This window comes from Ptiloglossa arizonensis, chromosome 8 (genome assembly GCF_051014685.1).
Source record: "Ptiloglossa arizonensis isolate GNS036 chromosome 8, iyPtiAriz1_principal, whole genome shotgun sequence".
Taxonomy (NCBI): domain Eukaryota; kingdom Metazoa; phylum Arthropoda; class Insecta; order Hymenoptera; family Colletidae; genus Ptiloglossa; species Ptiloglossa arizonensis.
In genome coordinates, this window is record NC_135055.1 from 11,635,234 (window position 1) to 11,660,027 (window position 24,794).

At 34.0% G+C, this 24,794-nt stretch overlaps 1 protein-coding gene across 10 annotated transcripts in view; it reads left to right on the forward strand.

The window, feature by feature from the left end:
- Positions 1-24,794, forward strand: part of LOC143149796 (diacylglycerol kinase theta) — a 48,474-nt gene that overhangs the window by 18,126 nt on the left and 5,554 nt on the right. For 3 of the 10 annotated variants that reach the window (XM_076317435.1, XM_076317434.1, XM_076317443.1), the window contains exons 5-17: positions 371-542; positions 8,072-8,215; positions 13,392-13,529; positions 13,600-13,734; positions 16,184-16,301; positions 17,043-17,230; positions 18,086-18,298; positions 18,401-18,535; positions 18,620-18,794; positions 20,669-20,988; positions 21,793-22,081; positions 22,161-22,320; positions 23,204-23,311. In XM_076317435.1, coding sequence (XP_076173550.1) covers positions 371-542; positions 8,072-8,215; positions 13,392-13,529; positions 13,600-13,734; positions 16,184-16,301; positions 17,043-17,230; positions 18,086-18,298; positions 18,401-18,535; positions 18,620-18,794; positions 20,669-20,988; positions 21,793-22,081; positions 22,161-22,320; positions 23,204-23,311 — 2,295 coding nt within the window. The remainder of the gene's footprint in view (positions 1-370; positions 543-8,071; positions 8,216-13,391; positions 13,530-13,599; positions 13,735-16,183; positions 16,302-17,042; positions 17,231-18,085; positions 18,299-18,400; positions 18,536-18,619; positions 18,795-20,668; positions 20,989-21,792; positions 22,082-22,160; positions 22,321-23,203; positions 23,312-24,794) is intronic. The other 7 variants (XM_076317444.1, XM_076317439.1, XM_076317437.1 and 4 more) reach the window with 6 other exon arrangements.

Consider the following 24,794-nt stretch of genomic DNA (forward strand, 5'->3'; position numbering starts at 1 on the left):
TCATTAACGATCTTATTATTACAAAAAAAAAAATAAAAAGAATTTCCTCTCTATCGTTGAATATACGTACAATATTTTTCAGTCCACTAATTCTCTAATTGTATACTTGAACTGTCTCCTTATATTTATATACATACTTTAATAATGGTATTCTCGCACGATGATATTTGTAATAATTATATAATATTTATCACGATACTGTACCACATTATACCATTTCTTAACTTTCCAATGAAACTAAAGCCAATCCAGGACGAAATGCAAGAAGAATCGGAAACCTTTACGATGACGCCATACTTGTTTCGTTCGGTTAGATTTTACTCCGTTTCTTGCGTTACTAACGGTTCACGTCGCGATTCTCTGATTACAGTCGCACTCTTACTGTTATAAAAATATCCCGCAAGAATGCACCTTTGGGAACTTGGAACCAATCTACCTACCACCTCATGCAGTCAGTATTCCGCGTACGGAGGTTCCAATGGAGGCGATCATCGGAGTACAAGTACGTCGAAAAGAAGTCCTGGCGCGTGAGTATTCCTGCCGTAAGTGTCTATTGTGCAAATAAACATATAAACTATCGATTAGGGAATGCGTAACACGTGACCGGATATACCAAGTAGTGGAATGAAATTACGTTCGCATACATGTACATAAACTGTAAATATACAGGGTGAGTCACCTGAGACCGGAATCGCAGATATCTCCCGTTGTTTTCGATGATACGAAAAAATAGTTCGAGAAAGGAAACGTTCGATTCCAAGGGGCCCATAACGTGACGAGAATCGTTGTTTTCTTAAATAATTGCCAGTCGAGCATTTTTCTTCTTTTTTTTTCTCAACGGAACCTACCTACGTATTTTTTCACGCAAACGAAAAAGGTACGATGAGAACAATTCGATCGTTTCGTACGAGATTGAACAATTTGAAAATGTAACGTGTTCAAAGTTGTGTCGCAAAGACAGCGCAAATCTATACGTCGTTTGGTTTGTTTCTCGAGTAGGATTGTCGAGAGTGAAATTTTAGGAGGATCGATTGGGTGGTATTCGTTGAAACGACAAGAATGTAATTTCTAAATGATAAAATGTTGGATTTTTATTTACGAGGCCTTAATCTGTGATATATTATGAAAAATCGACATCACTATTTACCATATGGTTTCATCTGGATTCATTTGATTATTTTATGTTTTTAAGCCATTTTACGAGCAATTAACAAAATTACGACACTTTGGACAGTTATTATGCTTTTTGTCTCACGTTACAAAATCGTGAGGTATTTTATGCAAGAAATACTTTTTTTTTTAAATGTTTCAAGTGGAAAAATCCTTGACATATAACTTACATTAAAATTAGAATTTGTTAACATTTCTTTTTCGTTTTACAAAAACAAAGATAACTTGCAAGACTGGTCTTATTTTACTATTCGACGTTGTGATTGTCGTCTTCAAATTGCAATGGCAATATTTGGCTGGAAAAATTCAGTGCATTATTTACAGAAATTACAGAGTATAGCAGGCTTCTTAAATTTTCTTTCTAATAAGATTAGATTATTAACTTCCTCGTAAGAAGAAATTATTAACGACCCCGAGTTTCATCAAATCTATAAATACAACTATGAATTCCACTAATCAATTTCACTAATCAATTCCACTAATTCAATCTTCAAACTATTGTAGTTTAATTCGTAATAATAATTATTATGCAAATATATTTTTTATATACGGATAGAATATTTTAATATTTAATTCTGAAGTAATAGGAAATATATTTTATGTTTTTTTGAATTTTCTACGACCTCAAAGAATTTTAAGGTGACTTATTGATGTATATGATACTGTTTCGTGGCTTGGAGAAGTTGAAGCATCGAATTCAACATTGTTTTTGGGAAACAAGGTCAACAAGATCAACATCGATGATCGAGTATAACAATTTCTGAAAACTCGTGCCAAAACGTGTGTTGAAATGGACGACGGATATATCGAACATTCGCTATAAATAAAAGTAACATTTGACTAGACAAAGCATCTTACATCTTGAACACGAATGACTGTGAAACTTATATTAGGTAAGTCTTTTTATACGTTTAATTGATTCATCGTATATATTGTTTGATTTCTGACAAAAGAGATCAAATAGATTTGCGCTTTTCAACTCTCAACTGACAATTTTAAACACGTTTTATTTCGAAATGTTTTCAAAGAAATCGTGAAACACACGTTAGTTATCGAAATGAAATTAATATTTACGTATAGTGTATATTATTTCTAATACTTCGAAACGAAATAATTAAATATGTAGCTTTAGCACGCTTTGTTTCTTCGTGAATGTTTCGAGCACAAATTTGGGTCTTCTTCGTTATAACGGAATCATAAAATATGCATTAATTCGAATATTATTTTAAAATAAAATATGAAATATGTCCGAGATAAACGAATTTTTTTATGATTTCGATTCAAACGTAATAAAAGGTAACTATACAAATTTACACGAGACGAAAGATTGTTATCGGTAATAATCGTTGTATCGATGAAATTTTACAACAAAACAATGCGTTTAAAATGTTTTTTACAAACTCTCAAATATGTCAGAGTTATACTCGTAGGAAACTTATGCTCAATCAAAACTGAATGTTCTTACTTGAACAGAGAAAACGCGATTAATTAAAGAAAATAACGAAGATTGGAAAGGTAGATGTAAAAAGAAGGAAAATAAAAACGATTAATATTTTCTCTGGTGTTCTTACGTGTAAATTGTTATCTTAACGTAAATATGTAAATGCATTGCCCCAATCTCATGTAAGTTTTTATATTTGCATTCGTCGCGTTTACATTCGCAACGTATCATCGAAAAGTTCGTTTTGTCTGTAACATAATTTCATTTCGGTTCGTTTTTATTTTATTCACCCGAGGAGAACCCACATATCGTTACAAAATTTCAAGTAGAAAATGAATTATGCCCGTTAAAGCTACGTATTCGATTGAATTGATATTTTTTATTATTTTCTACCGTTTCGTCGTTGGACATTAATAAAGTGTTAACGTTTTCACGAGGTGTCGAAAAATTCGAGGAAGTCTTCCGATCGTGTAAATATTTAAAATCTAATCTTAAAATATCGATGATATTAAGTATATTAAACTCAGATAACAAATAATGGCTCCATTCGAGTGTTTCGAGTTTCATAGGCGATCGAGCTTCTCGATATTAACGTGTACAATTTTCCAAGTTCTTTAACGAATCGTCACGTTGTTAATATTCGATTTGTATCGTTTCAAAAATTAACAAACACTGTCGTACAAAGATCAGATTGTACTCGATGCGTAAACGTCTGTGCTCATAGCAACGTTAGCAAGATATGTTAAATTTAGTTAGAACATTCACGTTCTGTGTGTTTCTCATATGCAAATAGAAATCTCTCCTTAATTTTTACGCAATATTCATCGATTTCTCGTCTTTTCATCCGATCGCTAATTTCTACAAGTCTAGGAACGTATTCGTAGAAAATGAATACAATACTTCGAGTTGCTAGGACAAGTCTCTCCGCGAACGATAATGTTTATTATCTTATATCACGAGGTAACGGGAGGACGAAATATATAAGATAATTTCCATTATCTGTATCGGAGTCAGCTGCAAAGAAAAAAAAAAGAAAAAGAGTATCGATATTATCGACTTTTTTTAGACGTAAATCTTTTGCATGATGTTTAGTACGCGTGTGAGAACACCGCTCAATTTTATAATATATACGTGTTACCTCCTTCAGAGCATGCTATGTTCAATCTGTTGAATAAAACAAGAACTCCCATTCGTGTTTCATTTTTTTTTCTTTTTTTTTTTTTTTTGTAACTCTCGAACTTGTTTCTGTCATGAGTCTCTTTTGTGTTTCCACGTCACTCGAGTTTTCTGTCGAGGTCTCTCTAATTTCCTGCAAATACCTTTCTCTAGTGATTATTATTCAACTGTATTGCAGTTATCTCGCACTCTCAGCTTTTCACGTGCCGAAGGGAGGCACATGAAACCGTGAATTTGACAATTGCCCGACGATACGTAACTTTGCTTCGAAAGTATGTTCTCGAGCACGAATTGCTCAAGAGACGCGCATTTCTTTTTATTCGTGCTTGTATTGGAATTCAAGGGTGGAAATTCTCTTTAAACGTGAACGAGCAAATCCTTCATTTGCCAATCTTAATGTTTTCAACACTATATTGGATCCTCGTCGACGATACGATAATTGTGAAATTTCATACGAATGTATTTCTTTTTTTCTATAATTTCAGCTCGTATCGACGAAGAGAATTCAACGTAGAGTTAAAAATGTGACGATATTTAAGATTGTCAAATAAAAAGATAAGCTCGTCTACGATTAAAGAGAATTTTAATTTTTACTCACAGGCAGAAGAATTGGAATTTGTCAAATTTAAAGGATTGAAATTGTCATTCGAAGTTCGAAAGTTATTATTTTGCAAACGATGAATTTCAACTCGGTGAGTTTCAAATATTTTGGAAGTTCGACTATTGAATATTTCGACAATAGTCGAAATCAAGCACATTTGTTTAAAATAATAGTCGTTTTCGCTCCTTTCATTGTTGTCGATCGTCTGCTCTTGCCATCGTTTCTGAAATTCATAATATATGAATATTTTTTTTAAATAGCGATTAGTGTGATCCGTATATTTCCTAAAATGCAAATGTGTACAAATTATCGAGATAAAACTAGTCGTTCGCAGAATGATAATTTTATACCATCAAGGGGTTCTTTCATCCCTTGAGTGTAAGATTGGCTTTAAATTCGTATCTCTTAAATTTCAATGTTCTGGAATATATTTTCAAGGAGTACAAAATGGACTCCTGGACGCCTAAGTAAAGTCCCTTGTGACACGAATTTGATGTAACGAGGTATCAAAATACAACAACTAAAAATGAACCATAGTCGAATAAAATCGTCTATTTATTTTTTAAAGATAGTTTGCAAACCTTTGATTTCACAATAACAAGTTTGAATCGCAAAACACGTTCAAATCGTTCATCTTCTTGCCAAAGTGTCGGCTACTATAAATTACTGACAATATTACAACGATGTTGCATATGAACAGCATAGAACATCACTTATTATCATATATTCGAAATAAAATATGATTTTGTTTAGTATTTCGGTAAGATAATGTTCTTACGCGTCGATAAAAGTTAATTCCAATATGGTTGTTATCGAATAGCGTACGAATTTCAATCGTTTAGTCTCGATCTTCGAAAATTCGCAAATTTACGAAGCGAGCTCAAGCATCGAGTGCGAGTGCATCGTATGCATCGTATGCATTTGTATGCATTCGTATAAACGGTAAGCGGCTCGGTATTGACGATTAAAATAAGACAAAAATTACGTGTGATCTTACAAACCGTTTACATTTATTATTGTTGATCGAATCGATGGCTTCGCGTTATATTTATTATTAGTTCTCACGTTCAGAAGTATGCTCGTAGCGATAAATAACAAAGATAGGGAAGTAGTCAATGCGCTCAGAATGCGTTTCGATTTTTTGCTTTTAGGTTCTCGTTAGAATCGAAGCGTTTATTACTGAAACTAATCGGTGAAAGTAATTCGTTAAATACGTAACGTTATAACGAAGACAAAATTGTTGTTACCTTCAAACGGACAAATGTTACGAAATTTCAATTCGCACAGTTCAGACACTTGAAATTAGTCACACGTGTGCGGAGATCAAATTTGCGAACACTATTGCCCGTTCGATGAAAATAGGAAGCGAATGTATTCTTGGGAGAAAGAAAGATCGATTTTAGAAAGAATCTTGTTCGATCGAATTTCGTACGGTTCACGACTGTGTAAAAATTACACAACGTTGTTCTCTTTTTATTTATTCGTCGCACCACGTCTCCTTAACACTGCTGATTACAGCTGATCTTTCTTTCACTTTGTAATAAACAACGGATTATTACCACGTAATCCCCACTGGTCAGCTGTGTCGACACGTAGTGACGCATAATGAGTCGAAACACGAAAAGAAAAGAAACGCGACATATAATTAAAAATACTAATAGCGGAGCTTCCATTAGAGAATTAGAGCTAAAGTATCTCTCCAAAAGGAACAGAAAATTACGTAATATTTTTCCACACAATTTCCAGGGAAGTTTCTACAAATTTTTATCGCAACTGTGTCAAACACGATACAATTTAGAATGATTCCTGGCCGATCCCTGATCACGTGGATATTTCTTTAACCGCCCTTTGTTTTCATATCGAACGGACAACAGTTAATATTTACATAACACTTTGAATGACGTGCTTAAGTTACCATCAGAATTGCTGGTAAACGTACCTTTCACTGCAATATACCTTTCGATTTCTCGAAAACAAGTTTGCGACCAGAGTATCTAGTTTGCGTATATTTGTGAACATTATAGCTTCTGTGGCTGTCGCTGTTATTAATCGCTATCATCGATGTGCACTTAATAGGCGTAATTACATTTACGATTATTACATCGATTCATGTTGCTTGACAATTACTATTACACGGAGTTCCCGGTGAATACACAGGAGAGTCGATGTAATTTACGAAAACTGTGACCAGCGATACTATTTAAGAACAAGAAACTCGGTAGTATGCGTAATTAAATTGTTAATGTAATAGATCTAGAATTAAAAAGGTATCGGTTAAGCACTCGCTGAATATGAAACGAGCACGGAGTTCTAAGCTTTTATAGTGTCTATTTTACTTTTATTTTTTTTTTTTTTTTTTTTTTTTTTTTAATAGAAGGAAGAGAAAACTTTTTGACGATTATTGTGTCTAGAATATAGTGAATGACGATTAAAATAAAAGTTCGTGGTGTCGTGTGTCACCTCACCATACTGAGTGTTTGCGATTTAAGTGTTAGCACGCCAATTACACGTTTGTCGATGATACAATACAGGTTCACGTTTTCATAGCGAACCTTTTTGGTTTTTTTTAACGTAGTTTATACTTTCCTTTTTGTCATCAACGCAATGGCTGGTACCGAATCGTTTTTTCGTTCAAACAATTAAATCGTTGAAAGTCAAAAAGTTTGAATATTTATCCGTTAATTCTTTCTATTCAACGTGCAAATTAACAGATCGTTATGTTTATTGGCAAGTGATCGTATTGATTAAGTATATCGCGTCGAAGAGTAACATTCTGATAGAAACTCGAGCAAACTTCTCTTTATTGTAAATGATTAATAAATATTTTTCCTCGCGCGGAACAATGACGAGAAAAGTAGTATACCGTGACTTGATTGGACGTTTCTTTTAGAAGTATTTTGCAAACAAATTTAACATTTGAATACGTTGACAATCGCTTCTATTCGCGAGATTGTTATAATACGATGGAATACTTTTACGTCGGTTCTTTCACGTTGCTTATTAAATATAACCGAAAAATATATACATATATACGCAATTTTTATCTCGACCCTTTCGGTGCTATAGCTAGATACTTGAAAGTATATATCACAGAAACGGTGCAATGCACACGACCGTATTCAGCAACACGACGCGTGTCGAGCGCTTTGGTCTTTGCTCCGAAAGGGTTAAGAAATATCAATACAGATATAGATCGTGGTCACGGAAAAGGAAAAAGTCACGAGAAACGGAAGTATAATTATAACCGTCTGTAACACCGAGCGTGACTCCGAGGTTACAGAAATTCGTATTCTCAAAGATCGATATCGTCTGTTCATCAATGTACGACCACCGAGAAAACAATTAACAACTATCGGTTTACGTATTAAAATGGACACGATCAAAAGGTTACTTTCGTTAAAATTTACCTTTCAATTCGTGCACCGTTAACAATGTTCTATCGTGTAATTTTTTTTTTTTCCCCGGCAGTTAAAAATGATTTGATTTATCGTGGATTAAAAGCGAGAACACGCATTGAAATCACCTGTGTTGGGAGACGCGGAATTCACGTGTCTACGATTAAATCGCAGGCACCCGCGTTGTGTGTAACTGTAATCGAAAACGGAAGGGAAAATTGTGTAGAGATCAGACTTGTAATGGTAACCGTATAAAAAGCTCGGTCTACCATTTGCTTCTATTTGAAGATAACATCGGAGAGCAATTCGATTTCGCTGAGAGTGAACAAATTGGGGCTGCAGGCCGCCTAGCCGAAGCTTTGAGGCGCCTTTCACTAGTTTTGCCACGTAGCTGCCATGGAAATTGTCATGCTTCCCCTCCTTATGTTCGAGGTATCTAGAATATTACCATCATCTGACATTCGTCTTGTGTGAGCATAATCGATGTTGAGATGTTAGCGCGAACCGAACGGTACGAACGGAACTTGCCGTAGTGATTAATTGTTCTTTGTACATTACGCTTCCTCTGTCTGTCTCTTTCGCTTTTTAACTTTTCTTTTTTACTTTCGTCACTATACCACGCTATTTACTTCTCTCTGATCTTTCAACATTGACCGTGGAAACGAAGATCACTACAGGATGCCGCTTTTTTCTACACCCTTTCGGTATGAGCGACGATGCTTCGTGCTTTTAATCGATATTTGTCTTTCGATCCAGAATGCTCGAATCTTTGCAAATATCACGTGTATATAAAAACGAACGTTACGGTTTAGGTTCAGGAATTACGGAACAGCGAATTATAGCGCATTGTAAGTGATAATTTGGTTTTTGAAACGTGTACGGTAATTCTTAGTGTCAAGTTCGCTTGAATACGGGGTGGGTAGCGATTTTTAGCTCAACCCGAGACCGAGTTCTTTTTGTTCTTCTTTTGACAAAGAAAGAGATAAGGATAGTACCGAGAGCGAGTGAGACGAACACTAATGAAAAGGAACAATTTTTATATTTTTCATTCTATTTTTGCTAGAGATATTGACAATGAATTGGCGAGTTTCTAACGGTGAAAATGTATTTAAACGTAGTTCGACTGAGGAAATGTTTGGATTCAGTTTCATTGGAGAAACTTTGCTATTCTATTGATAATACCGTCAAGAAGATGTAATGAAAAATAAAAATATTTTCATTAGTTGATGAAATTTAATTAGGCACTCGATAAGGATCGCTTTCGCTTGCGAGAGCGTTCTTGGGTAACAATTGTCACTTGAAAGCGGGGATTGCTGTATATATCGATAAATTTAACAAGATCTATTAGGTGGTTGCTTAACCGTGGAGAAACGATTGATGGGGACCAGATCAAACGATTAGATTATCATTTAGACCTATATCGTAGCTAAGATGTGACATTTGACATTATTTAAAAGAAACGAATCTATGGAAAAATGACAAGAACTGATGGCGAATCAAGAATCTTGTTTAATTTGTTGAACTGTATTTATCTGTTCATTTAATGAGGAGAGATCCAAAATTTGGAAATTTTTTAAATTATAGAATATATAGAAGGTATTTTGATAAATAATAAGCTATTTTTGTTTGCTACTCGAATTCTCTTTGAAGGGTTCCTTTTCTCAAACGATAGAATATATGGAACAATTTAGATGCACAAAGTAAAGAGTATTATATTATGTTGTTATTTAAAAAAATAATATTCTTTGTATATTTCGAAATTTTTGTAATTTGTTCAATTTTGGAGTTTAAAAGTAACTTCATCAGGGCTTCAAAGCTTTAAGCTTCTTTTATATTTGTTGTTACTGAAACGATAGATTAAAAAATGACCATGATACTTAGATTACTATTTCAATTTTAATATAATTTCCAATTTATAATTGAATTATACGTGAAAATGTGATGTCCAATGTGAAAATAATAATTAAATTACAAATGTCCCAGCAAATACATATTTTTATGGAAAAAATGGAAATAAGAAATTTATTCGATGATAAAATCACAAAAAAGTTCAATCATACTTTTTAGACTCACTTCTCATTAATAATTATAATTTCGTGTTCAAACGAATGTGAAAGTTATTGTTATTCAATGATACTTTTTGACAACGTCATACCGAAAGGGTTTACAATTTGTTCTAAAAAGGATGTATTCCATTTTTATTTTTGAAGAAAGATATATTTGAGAGCGCTGCTTTTTTAACTATTAATTTTGTTCTATTTGACAAAGTGTTGCAATTAATGAGCTTGCTTTTGTTATATGACCCCTTTATTTTTAAAATGACAACTACTTTGTAACTTTAATTGGTATTTATATCTATATACTTTCTTGTTTCAGAATACATTATATAGTAATTTGATATTCTTCTTAAACATGTACAAAAAGTATGTAAATGGATATAAAAAGTATATAAACAGTCGATGAAAGTGTTAATTGTCAAAATTCCCAAGTCGTTGAAAAATTAACACGAATGTTATCCATATTTGAATTTCAATTAAGTGTACCTCTTTTTTAACATACTAACAATTTATGTATAAGAGATTCATAGTTTTGTAACGCTGATTAAAAACATCGAAGAAGCTTATTCTAATTCGTAATTTAATAACAGTTTTGTAATTGTCTATAAGCTCAGTGAAGTTTTCACAATTTGATTCAACGTATTATTTAAGTTTATTTTTAAAATTTCAATATATAATTTTCAACCTATTTATAATAAAGTATAACGTAATTACGTGATGGAACTGTTCTTCCATTCTGTTCATTCTAAATCAGTATTACGCCATTTTAAAAGTACAAGGGTCATATTTTTCTTAACTATTGGAAGTTCGTACCACGCCAGAGATGGGTATCATTGCTTAGTATCGATCTTAGAGAAATCGACCCATGTATTCAAGTAAAATTAATCGAATAAAATAAACGAAATTAAAATTCGGTTCTTCAAAACTGTGAACACTTCGATAAACTTTAATTATAACGAATTCTAGTGATACTACATATTGAATGATCTCTCTCGCTTTATGAAATTGTGTTTCAAAAATCTTGGTTTTTATATCATTACTTTACTTAATTATACATTTTATACCGAATATTTTCATTCGTCCGTTTAAATTCATACTTTTAAACGAATCTCATCTCTGTCGTATACATATAACAAACAGATTACCGTCTCACCGATAAATTAATTTTTAATAATTATATGTTACTACACAGCCAATAGGGTAAAGATGTCACATTGTAAATGTAAAAAACGCCGAGTGCGTAACAGACACAGTTTTTGACTTTTTTAATTTCAGACGATTCCTCGTTGTATACGCAATGTTACGAAAAGTTAATATCAAATGCGTACTACACGCGTGGAATTAAATTTTCGCGGATATCTTGGGTTTATTATTAAACCGTACGTCATGTACATGCAAACGATAAAGTAACTGTTCTTTTTTACAAAAAAGTAACGTTAATCACTATGATTTAAATTGACCCTTTGGAAACGGAGAACCTTTAGTCTGGATGAGACAGTTTTGTTACTGTCGTGAAAATAATATTGACGCGAGAATTATTTCATTCGTTTTATAAGTTTATTTCATATAACGAATTGCATTATAAATATGCACAAATTGTTTTACTAACTCCGTGTTACACACTATTTTGCAAGAAACTAGTAAAGGTATAAATATATATAAAGGTATAATAATATACTCTTTTTAAATTTCTTTTTTGTACTTCTGCGTTACACGAGTATTATTAATATTATTTTTTATTTTATTTCTTTACATTTTCTATTGTATTTACTGTGATACACACGTTGCCTTTACATAACTATTTATACCTAAGTATTTTTTATACAATGTGATAAAGACGTTAGTGCTATTTTTATTATTATTACTATCGTTATTGTTATTGTGATTAACAGACAGCAGCTACAAAATTTTTAATGGAACAGTAGGTAAATTCTCATATATTTTTACATAGATTTTATTTAAAATATCTTTCAACATGTTTTAATAGCAACTCGGACACTAAAAGGTTATAAATTGGTTTCATTACAATACATACTCTTTTCTATTTACAAAAATAATTTTTATTAATTTTATCGGATAAATAGCATTTTAAAAATATTTTGGAGACGAGATACCTACAGAAGCCAGTTTCAATACGAAAACTTGGTATCGTAACGATGACTAGGTTTCTGTTTCTCATCCTTAATTGTGCAATGAAGAAACCTTATGCAATATTTATTTCTATCTTCTTACCGCGCCATAGTTTTTTTTTCGGTGTCAACCATTTTTGAATAATTAATTCCACAACATATCGACGAGATTATTCCCAGTGTTCGAACCGAAAAAAGTGTCCTGAGCACCCCCAAACGCCTGTCTCCAAAAGGTTAATAACTACCGTCCATTTTGTTGACCGATAGATTCGCGTGTCGCGTAAATCGCACTGAAATTTCCGATGGAACGTAATAACGATTAATTTACATTTCAGCGAGCGTAGGATCGATCGAACGATCACGAAAATGAGACCGCAGCTCGCGTCACGTTATCGATCGTCTCTATGAATGTTTGTTACTTTGTTAACATTTACGTTCTAGCATGTGTGTATGTGTTGCTTCGGTGCATGTACTGTCACACTCAGCCCGCTGGATGCTATGAGAGTTCCGTGACGCTTATCACACCACTATGCAGTGCAAACGAAGCGCAAGAATGCTACTGAATGAATCTCCTTCCTATCATGTGTGTTCTGCAAACCCATCGTGCCCGATGGTAAGAGGTATCACTTATTCTTGGAAGTTTGAAAAAAAAAAAAGAAAAAAAAAAGGATTGCGTTGTAGCGCCAGTATATGTAACGTGTGTGCTCCCTTTCCCCTCTTCTTCTCACTAACATCTCATATGGTACCAATTGTTATAGAACGCACAGATCTGCACCTTGTAGAGTGTCCGAAATGTTTAGTGCATAATATCGATGATCGAAGCAGACAATAGGTATCCAACAATGGCATGTCTATTCAATATTTCCTAGCGTTCAAAGATCCGAAAATTCTGTTCAAATGTTCGTACACGACTATCGTCGATATTGAACACGACAGTTATCGACGGAGACGTCGGCCACGGGACACGAGATTCGTTAAAATTATGCACTAAAATTTCCAAAGCTCCTCCACATGTAAGTTACGTTGATTTCGTCTCCAGACCAACGATATTAATTTCTCTATCAGTTCGGTATATTAGCGCTTTGATAATAGCAGTATTATAGTGTCAGCGGTGTCAAGGTCCAGTCGGGGCGCAAGTTGGCCCGCGATACATATGTATATCCGTGTCCAGCGATCCCGTAAAAACATCACCGGGGAGGTGTGATAGCTACTATAGATGCTTTTCTTACCATACACCATTAATGTTATCTGAGTAATGGTTGCCAAGCGTGTTAATATACTTGCATCTTTTAACGGTAGTTGATGAAACGAGACGATGCATTTTTACACCCGAGTTTCGATGGTGTGCTGTACAGAGCCGACGCGTGCGGAATGTCAGGAGCCACGCGAGTTACAAGACGGACGTACGATTTCGTTTTTCAGCGCGGAGCATATCGGAAGAGTTCAGCAGCGGGGACGCGAGATACCGTGACAATGGCGATTCGGGGCAGGGTGGTACGGGGCACGGTCGTGATCCACGTTCACCGAAGGAGAAAGAAGATAAAGATAGAGGTGACGAAGGTATTTCAATACGTTTCATGTGGCTGGCCCTCAATCGTCGAACTTTTACCGATCTCCTGTATTCCCATAGAGATGATCAAGGTATACGACGGCAACAATTCCCTCAGACGGCGGATATTCCGCGTGATCTGCGTGCCTCGGCAAGCCACCACGGAACAGGTCCTCACCTCGGCGCTTCGTGCATTTCACATTACGAAAGATCCCAGTACGTAGACCAATAGCAACCTTTTCAAACAACGGTGCGCGTTATTTAACGTTAGTGGACCCGGTTAAATAAAATATTATTACAATATCCAATTTAGAAATATTGAACAGTTATCCACGTTCGGTTCGAAACGTCGGAGGTCGTGTTATTTTTAACGAAAGAGGGTAAAAAGAAACCTTTGGAAATTTAGAAATAGTTTATGCTCTACTTGGAATTCAATTTGAAGGCTTTATTGTACGAGTTCGTCATATATTTACTGGTGGTTTAGACGTTATTAAACTATTTTTTACTAAATATTGTCTGACTTCTGCATGCAAAATGATCGTTCGTAACCAATAGTGGTCAAAGGGTCGTAGTAATTTTCTCTTATTTTATTCTAGAAATTTCAAACCTTTGTTTACAAATTTTTGATGTATAATTAACCAACTAAATTGGAGATGAACGCACAGTGTTCTTTCTTAAGTTGTCACAGACTGAAGTTTGAGCTGTGACAACCTGAGAGACAGTACTGTAATAAATAGTAGAAACCATAAATTGAATGCCTATACCAGCCTATATTATCTCTATCGTTGCACGAACCTCGATACTTGCAACATTTTCCTGCAATTATCGAGGTTCTTTTGCAACTTGAGAAATTACTTCGAAAAACAAATCGTCTTGCAACTGGTTGAGAAAATAATAATTTGCACTTACGTAAGACAAATTATTTTTATACGAATATCACAAGTGACCAGTCTTCTTAAAGCAAAAATGAAATGTATAAACTAACTAAAGATATTAACATCGATTGTTCGAGAAAATTCGCCCCGAAAAAATGCAAGCTACGATATAGAATATTTTATCCAACTTTTACGTTTCAAGTATCTTTATTGCTATTAATAATGCGTAAACAATGTTTCAGAGAGTAAATATTATAATTAGGAAAGTATTTTTGCAACATTTTTTTTTCGTGCTCTTGTATTTAACGAAGAAACTAATTCTTGCGTATACAACCCCGTGACTTTCGGTTAACCTTTGGCAACATGGTTCTCTGCTAATAATTCGTTGGTTGCAGAAAACGTGTTAAACGAAGTGTCACGAGTTTCACACGGTTTTGCTTTTTCGATTGAATGTGACATTTTCTTGTTCATGGTTATCCGAAGGTCAACGTATCATGTATACGTATGTGCATGAATGTGTTTTCTGTAGATCGAAATACAGGTAACTGTTTTGGTATATTTAAACTGAACCTTTCGAGTTAAGAGCATCGATTGGATTTAATGTCGTTAATTGAACGCAACATTTACTTCATTTTCTCCACAGGTAAATTACAATAGTACAAGCTTTCATGTTACGATAACAAAACAAAGAACATATACGCTTAATATTAATAAATCCAGTAGAGTTGTATTCCTGTACTTCCTTCTTACGAGTTGTTCTTTTTATTAATTTTATATTTGCAAAAGCATCGAATATAAATGAAAGTAATGATATCAAAAATGTTTGATTTTACCAGAAATTCATGTACAAGAATTGAACACAATATCCAGCAAATATTGTATTGAAATTTATAGTTATCGTGTTAATAATATTCTGTGCCACGAAACACTCGCGTTAGAAAATTTATGTTTCTGGTAACAAATCAAATTTGTAAACGTACACAGGTATCGATAACATTTATGTGAACTCAATCTGTCAGACGTGTATGTACACCCACGACACAGTTAACCATTATATTGTACTCCCACGTAAAGATCGAACTGACAACTACAAACAGAATAATTTCATATCGGTGGAAATATTCCTCCTCGTACGCTTTGTATTAAATGTTTCTCTTTCAGTGTGGAATCAGTTAAAGAAGATATTCTGTAATTTTCTTCGATCACCTTAACTTGGAATTTCTGGACAACAAACATTTAAACAACGATTTAAAAACATTTTATTAACACATTTACATTATGAAATGACCCTCTTTAAGAATCTCATATTTTGAACGCTTTGCTATTAGTAATTATGATATTTATTCGAAAAAATTTTATTTACGTAAGATTATGATCACTTTGTTCAATTGACACACTGTTATCGTGAAACTTTTGAAAGTACATTTCTTTTATACCGGATGAGACAATTTTTTTTATCAAATGCCTATCTTTTAAGTTATTTATAACAGTATGCCTATCTTTTAAGTCTATCTAATAAGTTTTAACGATCTTAATAATTAACAAGGTATTCGTGAAAATGTTGTGAAGATTCATTAATTGTTCTTCCCACGGTAGGTGTTCAAATAATGGAGACGTTCAACAATTCATTTCAATATCTACCATTGAACCCACTAGAAAGTATATTAGACAGATTTTAAATATTAATTTTTTTAAAACGAAGAAACTCTCTTTCAATCGTAACACGCCTAATTGTAGTTGCAATTTATTCGGGGAAAAGTTAAAAATGACTTCTTTTTTGTCCAATTCAGGCAACTTTTACCTCACCGACCTTTATGCTACCGAAGAGACCGAATTATGCGATTCAACGCCAGTTCTAAACTTGAATCGCAAAGAAGGCAAACGTCCGGCAGTCTTCTTACGATTCAAGTAAGTTCCAGCTGGAGATCTCACAAGGGAATACGTCGTTCTTGCTCATTTATTTTTAAAAGAAGATCTTTTAAATATCTTCATATCAAATCTTTGATATCACACTTATCGAGTACAAATTCACTACACATATTTCTACGTACTTTGCCTACTTGTTTACACTTTTTCATGTATTAATGATTGTTCATTCGACGATTGTTCACGACTTATATTATCCCGTCAAAATAAGTTGTTCGATGATGCTCACAATTCAAACAATTGTATCTCTCCGAACCAAAACAACAAGATTGATTCTTCTTCCGATTCTTTGAACTAGAATATTTTAAAAATAATCAAAATTGCAAACTTGCAGCACTTTCAAAGAAAAAGTTCGATTTTTCACCGAAATTTAAGCCTCTATTCTGCATAACAATGAAAGTCTTTTATAAATAAAATTAATCCTAGTTCCCACCATAGAGAAGCCTGTACTTTATCTTTACAGTATTTCAAGTCGAACGGTTAATTACAATTGAAGATATCGTGAACACTAGTTTGAATATGTTGTTTCGAGATGTAAATTAATCTAATTTATTTAATCTGGTCGATATATCGAATTTTTATGAGCACTTTGTCATTATGTATTCTCTGTGTATACATTTTCGAAAGAAAAGTTGAAAAAGGTTTGATATTTTTAAAATTGCAAACCAAACCTACCCCCTTAAAGCGTTTCGCTCGTAACTGAGCTCGATTTCCTGATTACAGGGACAGTCAAGCTGGAGAAGTACGCGTCTATCCAGGCAAACTGCAGGTGTCAGAGTCATTTTGCATAGTACCTGTCACAGAAACAACAACGGTCGCGGACTTGATCGAGGAATCGCTTCAGAAGTTTGGTTTGGAGAATTTCAGGTCGGAAGAGTACAGATGCAGCGAAATTCTTTTGGACCGCGGTGGTAAATTTATCATTCGTTCGATCAGCCTATTTACACCTTTATCCCTGATACTTTTTAACTTCGACACGATTCACGTCCATTGGATCGACGACGATTCACAATGCACTTGGTTCTGTTTTCAGTTTTCGTAATCAGCGGCCACGTTATCACGAAATAGATATGTTCTTAATATTTTCACGCGATGGCCCGAAATTTGTGGTACAATAGGGAAGATGGTGATTGTGTATGAAGGAATGAATCGAAAATATGAAATGAAATTTTTTTACACGGCGATTCGTTTTTGAAAAAATTGAATTGAAAAATTTGTCGGACTGAGATCGAGTTAACCAGTGTGTCCGTCCAATATTTATCATTTCTACTTGTTTCGATGTTTGTAAACATTGGTGGTGATGTGGTGTCTATTTTACACCGATTTTACTATCTTCTAGCTAGTTAATACTAATTGAAGCAGGTAATCAACAATGTTCACAAATACCAACGCAATTAGAAATAACAAAGAACGAACAGACGCTTTAGATAGGTTACAAAAAATTTATTTACATTTTCGATTTATTTTCGCACGAAATATCACTAACTTTTCAACTTTATCACGAATTTTAGTTCGCTTTATTCATAGTATTTTGTGTGAAATTAGTGTCCCCTATTGGATACTAATTTACTGTTGTTTCACACGTTTTTGTATATTCGTATACCGTTGTTGTCGGTATTGTAAAATTCGCAACATCCTGACACAATCGAGTATGTTACATCCCGATAGTATCTCTTTGATTATTCTCACCGATTTATTCGTTCATTTCTATCGTTCTTTAATTGCGACAATATAATAATCACGTACAATTACTTGCATTTGTCCAGTCACCGAAAGAGTTTTAACTCGCGACGAGAAACCATGGCAAATTGTCAAGCAGCTAGGGAAAGACTCGATCAGGCAAATGGAGTTGATGCGGTTTTACCTGCAGCTGAAACAAGATCCCCACGGACCTAATTTAGCATTATTCGTGGGTAATCTGCCGCCAAATCTCTCTGAAAGAAGTTACGAAAACATGTTGACCGAGTTTTTAGGCAGAGGTAAACAACTCTGAATGAACGACAAAACGAGAGAAATTTCGAACGAAGATAAAGCTGTTGTTGATACTCTTAATTAATCATTGGTGTATCGATTTTTCCTAGAAAACAAATTTTCCTCGATCGGTCCCATCTATTACGAGTACGGATCTATGGTAATTATTTACGAGGACGCGAATAAGGCAGTCAGGGCGTTGTACACATTACGAGAATCAAAATACGAGGACAAACATCTTTTAGGTATTGTTTCACGCATCCATCGGTCGATTTAATATATGTTTCACGGTGTAGGAAATAATCGATACGATATTTTCCTCGTTACAGTTATGCTGTTGCCGAGTATCGAGCCAAGCATGGTCCCATCGGGGGTGCAACCTTTGCTCGTCTTTGTGAATGTAAAATCTGGTGGTTGTCAAGGACTTCAGTTGATCTCCAGTTTTCGTAAACTTTTGAATCCGTATCAAGTGTTCGACCTCGACAATGGAGGCCCACTTCCTGGGTACGTAACAGACAAATAATAATGCAATTCGTTCAAATTGTTCTATTAGCGCTTAACTGAATTTTTAGGCGCAATTCTTCCGTAAAAGTATATATAGTTTTTATTAATATAATTGAAAATATACATTTGATAATCTTACTCATTAATCTTATAGTAATTTTATCTACAATACTCACAAGGGACAAATAAAATACAAATAGAATAGTTATATTTCCCTTTTGAAATCGAGAAACTTTTATATTGAACATTTTTCCCGAAAATCCATTGTTTTTGAAATATTTAGATTTAAATTTTCCAAATGAACACCCTGTACATGTATCTTGTAAAGTATGGTAAATGGAACAAAATTATTACAATATATATTTAATGTTTCTTTTTGCTTTATAAAACCATGCAACAAAATTCTTCAAAATTGGATTCTTCCTTAATATTTTTTAGATAATAAATTTTGAAGAATTTTATTCCATAGTTTTATAGAGGATAAAATGCAGTACATTTTTATTGTAAGAATTTTGTTATATCTACCATACGTTTCAAGACATATAGTATAACAGTAGGTGTGTTTACATCCCAAAAAACTGAAAAGTTTCCTGGAAGGTTTAACAAAAATTGGAATTTTTGGGGTATCGAATTTCCCTTATCAGTTACACTTGATATATATTATACTTATACTTATATATGTTATACTATTTCTACTTTTATGTTCTGCTATCTCATCTCTTTGTTTCAAAGATAGACGACCCGTGCTTGCAAATTTGCACGAGGATACGAAACATAAAGTAGCGAATTAGTCTGGTAGAAGTAACACGTCAGTGGCCTTGAACAGTCAGTTGATTTTGATTCGATTATAGTCCTTCAGTTTGTCGTAAGAGCAGCAGTACCTCACAAGAAAGATCAACATTGCATCAGATTTCGTACAATTAATTATCAACTCTGCTTAAATCGTACTTAACTTATCTAAAATCGTATCTAAATTATCACCGATTCGAGCACTTCTTGAGTCATTTCGAAGTTAGACGTTAGATTTCTTTGTTAGGGAAGCAGAAACCGCGTAACTGTTGATAATTTCAAAAATGATAAGCCGAGGGATAACTTCTCGGTATCCTTCAGATGTTAATTAATTTTGCTTTGATTAGAGCACGCTTCAAGTTAAACCTATTACACTATGTTATGCAACATTACTTTAATCTACGACTTTAACATAAAGAAGTTGTGTAATACTGGGGTCTGAAACATTATGCAAACTATTAAGCATAAAATGGTTCAGTTTGAGGGTCTTATTGTGTTAAATTTTAAATTTGATCCGCATTTTTGAATGTAGTATTTATTTTGCGATTTATTATTATTTCACAAAATTTTATAAATATCATACGGTGAAGTAAACGAAGATTCAAAATACGAGTAAAATTATAGTAGAAATAGTTTGCATTTTTCAATGTATAAAAGAGAATGACCAGTTTGGATTGCAAATAATCATTTCAAATATTTGCAAGCACAAAATACTTTTTACCTACTAATTACCTACTTTACTTATTATCTATATATTGAATTATTGGTGTAATATTTTATATAATTTCTACAATATTGGTATACGAATCCTATCATATTAGTATACCAAGTTTCATTGCATTCCAGACTCTATATTTTCCACCGTATAAAAGATTACAAAATCTTGGTGTAATATTTTACATAATTTCTACAATACTGGTATACGAATCGTATCATATTAATATACCAAGTTTCATCCATTGCAGACTCTATATTTTCCACCGTATAAGAGATTACAAAATCTCGGTGTAATATTTTACATAATTTCTACAATACTGGTATACGAATCGTATCATATTAGTGTACCGAGTTTCATTGCATTGCAGACTGTACGTTTTCCGCCACATAAAAGATTACAAAATCTTGGTTTGTGGCGGGGATGGGACAATAGGATGGGTGCTGCAGTGTTTAGACAACGTAGGTCAGGACAGCGAGTGTTCCTCACCTGCTTGCGCCATCGTTCCTTTGGGAACAGGAAACGACCTTGCGCGTGTCCTGTGTTGGGGTGCCGGTTACACAGGTGACGAGGATCCTTTGAATTTACTGCGAGACGTGATCGATGCCGAGGAATCGCTGTTGGACAGATGGACCGTGGTGTTTTATTCGGAAGAGAAGGAAGACAAACAGTTAGCCCCCAATACAGGAGGTTTGTAAAATTAATATCAACCGTTATTCCCTCGACGAACAATACTTTTGAAAAATTACTAAAGAAAAATTTCACGAATAAAAATAATTAACGACTTTATCTCCATTCAAGTGGGTATCATAAATCACGTGATATGAAACCGCAATATTGTCCCGATAACGGGACAAGATTTTAAGTTCAAGTCGATCGGGAATCAAGTGGCGGAAACAGAAATTTCAAATATGGAGGTCGAATTTGATTACGTCTGCATTCATGCGCAAAAATAATTATCTTTCTGTAATTGCAAATTCAATCTTCTTCCTATTTCGCTAGTATATTTAGATGTTCGTGAATATCAAAATAAAATATATTAAATGCTGAAAAAAAAAAATATAATTAATCGATAGTGGGGAGGTATCTACCCTTTTGTCTACTCTCTTCTTGGATGCACCACTGAAATAAAATACAGCAAAAAATAGGAATATCTGAACTTAAATTCGAATCGGTACCTCTAAATGAACCAACGATTGGTTACAAAATGTTCTTTTCGTTATTGTTAATACTATTGATTTAACTATTCGCCTTTCTTATTAAAAGATCGTTCAAAATGGAATGATAAAACGTTACTTGATTATCGTGACTGGTTACGTCAAAAATTATATCTAATAAACCGAACTGTTTGAAATTCCAGTAAATATTGTACACCGAACATTTCGTTTAAAGTTACAAATTACACTAAACTATAAAATTTAACTGTCAACTAATCGAAAGGTGAATCGGAAACAATGGACTCGAAAAACGACATTTTGCACGTAAATGTTCCAGGAGCTGGTGCGCCGAGCGAAGACAATACGCAAATATTCGTAATGAACAACTACTTTGGAATTGGTCTTGACGCTGATTTGTGTTTGGACTTTCATAACGCAAGAGAAGAGAATCCAAACAAATTCAATAGCCGATTGCACAACAAAAGGATGTACCTGACGATGGGTTTGCGAAAAATGATCAAACGAAAACCTTGCAAAGACTTGCACAAAGAGATTCGATTGGAGGTGGACGGAAAGCTTGTCGAGTTACCTGAAGTCGAAGGGATAATTATTCTTAATATTTTAAGGTATAGTTAAATCATTTCTGAAGTCCACGATCGCAATTGTCTAACGTTCCTTCGATGATTTTCTTCTTGGACAATGTAGTTGGGGTTCTGGGGCAAATCCCTGGGGACCAGACACCAAAGAAGATCAATTTTATACGCCAAATCATTGGGACGGGATGTTGGAAGTGGTCGGTGTCACAGGTGTGATACATCTTGGACAAATTCAATCTGGTTTTCGTGCAGGATTGAGGATAGCTCAGGTAAAATTTTATTCGACGATTAAACGCTCACGTGTTTTATTATTGTTCCTCGGTGACAAAAATATTGCATAGAAACAGTGACTGACTACTAATAATCAACTACGAACATTCTAATCAGAGAACACTGTGTCTGTGTTCGTTCGATCAAATATACCAAACATTTGGTAATCGGAAAAATTCTAATACCACACTCTGCAATCGCGAGAGTTTGTCACAAATTTAAACAATACGCTCCGAATAATGTACAAAACACCCCAGAATTAAATTATTTTCTTAACGAACGATTATAGCGTTGAAGATTTTCTACTCGAAACGCGACAATGTGTACTGATAATCAACGTCTAAGTACGTAGATAGTAAATACACATCTAAAGAGATGTAAAAGGAATCTCTTTTCGAAAAAACGATCAGTTTCTTATTCGTAATGAATACCTCTCGATAGAATTTACCAATTTGATATTTGAGAATCAATTTTCCTTCAAATGATAAATTCTTGGTCAATAATCGACTTGTACGATCTACCGAGAAAGTCGAGCACGAAATTTCCTCGTTGAACTTTTAAACTAATTAAATTATCGATAGTCGAGATACAACTCGAACTGTTCCTTCCTGCTCGTCGTAAAATAATGAATATCGTCTCTATGTCTCTCACAGGGAGGACCTCTCCATAGAAATGATCAATTTGATATTTAAGAATCAATTCTCTTCCAAATGATAAATTCTTGGTCAATAATCGACTTGTACGATCTACCGAGAAAGTCGAGCACGAAATTTCCTCGTTGAACTTTTAAACTAATTAAATTATCGATAGTCGCGATACAACTCGAACTGTTCCTTCCTGCTCGTCGTAAAATAATGAATATCGTCTCTATGTCTTTCACAGGGAGGACACATAAAGATTCATTTGCACTCGGATACACCGGTACAAGTGGATGGTGAACCGTGGGTCCAGAGTCCGGGGAATATCGTAGTATTAAAATCAGCACTGAAGGTAATCTTGGTACAGACACCAGTAACAACCCCATAATTCCGTTGAAATATAGAACAGAGTGGGTGTAACGCACCGTAAGAACAAACACTAAAATCCCCTCAATGTTTGACGCCGAAACACGCAAACCTTGCCCCCCCCTATTTTTGCATCCACTTTGTGTTGCCCACTTAACCCTTTGCATTACAACTTCTCTCTGCAGCAATTAGCCCCCAATTTTACGTGTATCGATGTTACACATTTTTTTAATTACAGTGTTTTCGACATAGTAGAACCTAAGTTCTCCAACGTGTTTATTGGCACATTGATCTTGGCATGTTATTTTTTGCAAAAGGCTAGAACAGGGCACGAAAAACATGCTGGAAACTGTTATACATTTCTAGATACATTTCCCATGCCGACACGAACAAATTTTACTTTTATTGTACGTTAATAATATTACGGTCAAACGTTACGTTGTTATAAAATTATAATATAAAATAATAATGATTACAAATTTACAACTCGATTAACTTTCTCTGTCCATGTAAAAAGATTCTCAGAATCGTTTAGTCGGTGTATCATCGATTCAATTCTAACGATAATTGAAATAAAGATTCTTTAATATTCGCGTAATACTATGATTCTTTTTACACCGAATAGTCCAGGAAGAGATGTCAATATTTTGCCAGTAGATTCTGCAAGAATTTTTAAGCGACAAGTGTTACATATGTACGTAAAATTCATACTGGTTCTTAAAATATTATTCTATGTAGGATGACTTGAAATATAGAACACTCGAGTATCTCTCTTCAAATTCGAAGACACGTTATTTTTATAGGGCTCGTGTTTTCAGGTCACTATCGTTTCTTTTTATCAAATAGAATCGCTTACTTTTACATTTTGCACATTGCACTCGACGCTAACAAGAAACACTATTTAATCGATGTCAAAATTGCACGGACACTGTTATTTAACTCGAAAATATTTATCGCAAAAGTTACAAACAAAAAGAAGAGAAAAGAAAGAAGAAAAGTAAAGGAAGGACAATGAAAGAACAGCCTGTTGAAAATTATTTATCTTTATCGCATAGAAGTAAATTACAACAAACGAATGATAGTAGAGTAACGATAGATAATGATTGTTTAAAATAATAATAAATAACAATAACGAAATAACAAGCGAGGATAATTGTCTATCGGATTTCAGATCATTTTGTCGATCAGAGAACATAAAAAACTGATCAAAATTTTGTTGGTCTCTCAAGGTCGCACCAACTTCCACCAGCATCTTCGATTAATATTTACGTAACTTTTACAATATATACTTTCGAGTTGTGCGCAAAAATCTCAACGATTTTCACATCGATCGAACAGTGTTTCTCGTATAGATACGATCGTGTTTCGTAAAATGTCTCCTGAAGCCAGAAATACCGAATCGAGGAACGGAATTGATCAGGTCGCGAAGTGAATTTTGCAAACCACGACTTTGTGAATCGAATTCGATC